A 4962-nucleotide genomic window follows, 5' to 3' on the forward strand; every position below is an offset into this window, starting at 1 on the left:
GACTCAAAGCAGTCCAATTAATGCTGTCGGCGATCCAAGCTCTATAAATAGAAGCCGATGAACAGAAATTCAAGGAATCCAAGGTTTTTGCCTAAGGTTCACCTAGGGCGAATCCTTATGGTCCAGAAAAAATGCGTGAGAAGACGCTGAGAATTCTTCACCTCCTTCATCCATTCCGAGTGACGATCGGAGCCTTTGACCGGAGCTAGATCTTGAGAGAGTCAGCTCTTCCGCCCATCCATGGCACCATCGGCAGCCTTGACGCACATTCGCTGGGAGAAAATCTTTGCTTCCAGCCGGTCATTTCTTTTTACTTTCTTTTCCTATATTGTATTGTATAACATTTTGTGAATAAGGAATTAATACAACTTTTTTTCAATGCACTTCTCTGTTTCCTTCAACTCTATCTCCATCTTCTTTACTTAGCATCTTTACTTTCATTGCAACACTTAGTGAGATTGCTTGGGTATTGCATACTTAGTCATGTGGATTAGGGATATGAAGTATGTAGCAACCTAACGAGAGGTGTGCGTTGTGTGAGTGTGTGAATAACCTTATTTTCTTAGTGTGAAGTTGCGGCAATGCCTGTCTATAGGCTAACGCATTGCTTGTCTATGATAAAGTCAACAACAACCAACTGCCTGAGAGGGTAAGTGGTTGGTCGCATTAAACAATGTATGCATTGTTCACTAGAAATAGGAATAATCTTGCGTCAACCAAGTTCATGCGATTACCTTGTCCTATGAGCACATCATTCATCATTTAGGCATACTCAGGAGAGTAGTCTAAAAACCAAATCTAAGACTCGAGAGAGCGGATTGGAACGCATAGACAAGAACGGGGAACTTAGAGATAAGCTCCATTTGTTAACCTGCATCGCATGCACCCTAGGAATAGGAATGATATTATGTGGTCGCATATTTGTGTGGATGTCTTTTTGTCATCGCATAAATAGGAATAAAGGCTTATGTGTAGGCCCTGTAGACTGCATATATTGCATGCGTTCTAGCATTAGAATCCGTAGTATGCACACCGAGAGGTGGTTTGCTATTGTATGTGGGTTGCATGATCGCATGGCTTGCGTTGACTAAAGTTGCCCTTGCGGTCACTCTTAAGGGTTGCAATGAATTCATCTCCGCATTTTATCTATTTTGCCATACATTTATTTCATGTCAAGTGTTGTCGTATCTCTACCTCTCATGTATATTCTCATTGCATTGTCTTTAGATAGGAGTAGGAGTAGGAGTAGGGGTAGGATTAACTTAGCAACATCCCTTCCATTCTTTTATTTAAACTACTGCATGTACATCACCACAAACATATAGTTACAAGTCCCTGTGTTCGACCTCAGATTACCCGAAAAACTTGCGTTGGAATTATACTTGGTTCTAGCGCAAGAAAACTTGTGGCAAGATGCATTGTCATCGCATACATTCATTAACGCAATATCATTCCAATGCATGACCATCGACGCATGACTATTAACACATATCTTAGGAACATGCATCGTATAACGCGTCCATGGGATTTTGGTTGTCGAATAAAATTGACTTCTAATTTCCCGTCATCAGTGACCTCAGAGAAGTTGATGGGCTTCAATGTAAGACATTGAGGGATAGAGATAGATCAATCCAAGATTGATGCCATCCAGGAGATGCCAAGGCCAAGGAATCTACACGAGTTAAGAAGTTTGGAAGGACGTCTAGCCTACATCGAGAGGTTTATTTCCAACTTGGTAGGGCGATGTTAATCCTTTCAAAAACTGATGAGAAAGGGAGAAAAATTTGAATAGGATGGGGCCTATCAAAATGCCTTTGATAGCATACAAAGGTACTTGCTCAATCCGCTTGTCTTAGAAGCCTAGTAGGGCAAGCCATTGATACTGTACATCATAGCGCAAGAAAGATCGCTAGGGGCATTGTTGGCACAATATGGAGAGAAGGGAAAAGTGTATGCTCTCTATTACTTGAACAGGACCTTAAACGGGGCTGAGATCAACTATTCTTCTATTGAGAAAATGTGTCTTGCACTCTTCTTTGCTATAGATAAGTTGAGACACTACATGCAAGCCTTCACAGTCCGTTTAATTGCAAAAGCCAACCCCAACAAATACATTCTATCTAGGCCCATTATCTCGGGGCATTTGGCCAAGTAGGCAATCATGCTTCAGCAATACGACATCGTTTATGTACCGCAAAAGGCGATTAAAGGATGAACATTGGCCGATTTCTTGGCAGATCACCCGGTTCCATCATATTGGAAGTTAAGTGAAGACTTGCCTGACAATGAAGTTCTTTTCACAGAAATCACGGGGCCTTGGGTCATGTTCTTCGATGGTGTGGCTCGGAGAAGTAGTACGGGGGCAAGTATCGTCTTCATTTCTCTAGAAAAGCACATGTTGCCTTATAGCTTCACGCTTGCTGAATTATGCTCAGACAACGTCGCTGAATACCAAGTCTTGATAATTAGCCTCCAAATGGCTTTAGAGATTGGGGTATCTTTCATAGAGATTTTCGGTGACTCAAAGTTGATAATCAATCAGCTCTTACGCTAGTACAATGTGAAACATGATGACTTGCAGCCTTACTTCATTTATGCTCGACAGTTGATGGGTAAATTCGAAAGCGTGACATTGGAGCATGTCCCGAGGATAGAAAATAAGAAGGTGGACGCTTTGGCAAACTTGGATATTGCCTTGACGGTTCTGAATGATGTACCTCTTAGTATATCTCTTTATCGAAGGTGGGTTGTACCTTTAGTCGAGATCACATGTGAAGAAATGAATGCGATATTAGTCTACTTAACCAACGAGGAAGACTGGCGGCAGCTCATTGTAGATTACCTTGAGCATGGAAGGCTTCTAGAGGACCCTTTCCATAAAACTGGTATCCGAAGGAGGGCTACGCATTTCATTTACTACAAAGGGGTTTTGTACCGCCGATCCCTTGAAGGACTATTTCTGTGATGCCTTGGAAAAGAGGAGTCAACGAAGGCTTTGGAAGAATCGCATTTAGGCGTATGCGGGGCACATCAATCCGGACCAAAGCTACAGCTCCAATTGAAAAGGATGGGTTACTACTGGCCAGGATGATCCAGGATTCGATGGAATACGCAAAGAAGTGCGAAGCTTGTCAATATCATGCAAATTTCATTCATCAGCTGCCCGAGCCTCTGCACTCGACTATAGCCTCGTGGGCTTTTGAAGCATGGGGGCTTGATCTGGTTAGCCCTATAACACCTAAATCATTAGCAGGGCATTCTTATATCTAGCCATTGATTACTTTTTAAGATGGGTTGTGGCTATCGCTTTAAGGGAAGCTAAGAAAGAGAATGTGGTGGAATTTATCCGCACTCACATCATTTATCGGTACGATATCTGCCATCGAATCGTGATAGATAACGAGAGACAGATCTCCAATAGCTTGATGGACAGGTTCTGTGAGAAATTCAAATTCAAGTAATACAAGTCGTCCATGTATAATGCCTCCATGAACAAGTTGGCAGAGGCATTCAACAAGACGTTGTGCAACATGCTGAAGAAAATTGTTTCTAATTCGAAAAGAGATGGCAGGAAAAAATAGATGAAACGTTGTGGGATTATTGCACCACTCATCATACACCTACAAGAGTCACTTTATACTCTCTCGTTTACGGGGTAGAGGTTGTCCTTCCCTTGGAAAGAGAAATTACATCACTAAGAATGACAGTACAAGAAGGATTGACTATAGAAGACAATGCTAAGCTACGTCTCCAAGAAACATTAGACGAGAAACGACTAGAAGCTCAACAAGCGTTGGAGTGTTACCTAGCGCGAATGTCTAAAGCTTTTGATAAGCACGTAAAGCCTCGGTCTTTTCAAGTTGGAGATCTAGTGCTAGCTGTAAGAAGACCTAATATCACGACAAGGCATACAGGAAATAAGTTCATACCTAAATGGGATGGACCCTATGTCGTCAAAGAAGTCTATACAAATGGAGCATATAAGATTGTTGATCAAGACGAACTAAGAATCAGCCCAATCAATGGCAAATTTCTCAAGAAGTTTTACGATTAAACAAATCTAAAAAAAATAAAAAATAAAAAGAAAAAAATTCTTTTGAACTACGTTATGACTTGATCCCTATCATCATAAAGGGTACGTAGGCAGCTTAAAGAAATTTAAGTTCAGTCACCCAATTGAAAAGTATATACATACATGAGTCTAGTTGCATAAAAAAAAAGAAAAAAAAAAGAAGCAAAAATTTAAAGAAAGCTTCAAAGTGACGGAGAACATCATAAAAGTATATACATAACGGAGAACGTCATAAGCTCAAAATTTTGGCACTACAATCTGGCAATTAAAAAAGGAGGAATACAAAAAAATTCTTAGGCCACTAACTACTGGTGTAGGCCTAAGTAAGTAAGATAAATGACATCAAGGTACCCAGTTGTAGTTCCCTAGCTCTTGTTGCATGGCTTCTAACATTTGACGTAATATATCTAAAGCCTTGACGTCTTTATCAGAGAGGGTTGAGGTGGTCTCAATCTCGTTTATTGTCCCTCGCATTTCTGAGGAGTCAAGCTTATGTCGAGTCAAAAGGTCTTCGCTCTCGAAAATCGGCTTGGATATTTCGTGTGAACAGAAGATCTGTTTGAAACCATTTAATTTTTAATTTTTAGTTTTTGAAAATCAAACCTATTTCTCCTTGATTTCCTACAATATTTTTCATTTTTATTAAATAAAGAGTTGAATTCTTAGTAAAATTTAAAAAGTAAAAATATATTGTTTAGAACATATACTTAATTTACAAAAAAATTAAAATTAAAATTAAATGATGACCAAACGGAAACTACATTTTAAAACTTTGGAAACTAAATGCATCTCTTCAAAACTCAAATTAAAAAAGTAATTGAGTCTTTCACAATTAAAATGGCTTGGAATTTTTTTTTTTTTTTAAAAAATACATAATAGAAAAATCTTTA

The 4962-nt window shown here is 39.5% G+C and overlaps 1 protein-coding gene across 1 annotated transcript; it reads left to right on the forward strand.

Annotated features, from left to right (window-relative positions):
• The first annotated feature begins 1793 nt into the window (after positions 1-1793).
• Positions 1794-2965, forward strand: LOC150038074 (uncharacterized). The gene is made up of 3 exons (XM_090311131.1): positions 1794-1830; positions 2238-2494; positions 2582-2965. The coding sequence occupies exons 1-3, from the start codon at positions 1794-1796 to the stop codon at positions 2963-2965; spliced, it is 678 nt and encodes a 225-aa protein (XP_090167257.1).
• The last annotated feature ends 1997 nt before the right edge of the window (positions 2966-4962 follow it).

This window comes from Benincasa hispida, chromosome 2, assembly GCF_027475165.1.
Source record: "Benincasa hispida cultivar pf3 chromosome 2, pf3_genome.v1.1, whole genome shotgun sequence".
Classification (NCBI taxonomy): Eukaryota; Viridiplantae; Streptophyta; class Magnoliopsida; order Cucurbitales; family Cucurbitaceae; genus Benincasa; species Benincasa hispida.

Coding starts and splice junctions, on each gene's coding strand:
- LOC150038074 (XM_090311131.1), top strand. CDS start 1,794: ATGGGGCCTATCAAAATGCCTTTGATAGCATACAAAG. Junction 1,831..2,237: donor GCCTTTGATAGCATACAAAG/GTACTTGCTCAA, acceptor ATTTCTTGGCAG/ATCACCCGGTTCCATCATAT. Junction 2,495..2,581: donor AAATGGCTTTAGAGATTGGG/GTATCTTTCATA, acceptor GATGACTTGCAG/CCTTACTTCATTTATGCTCG.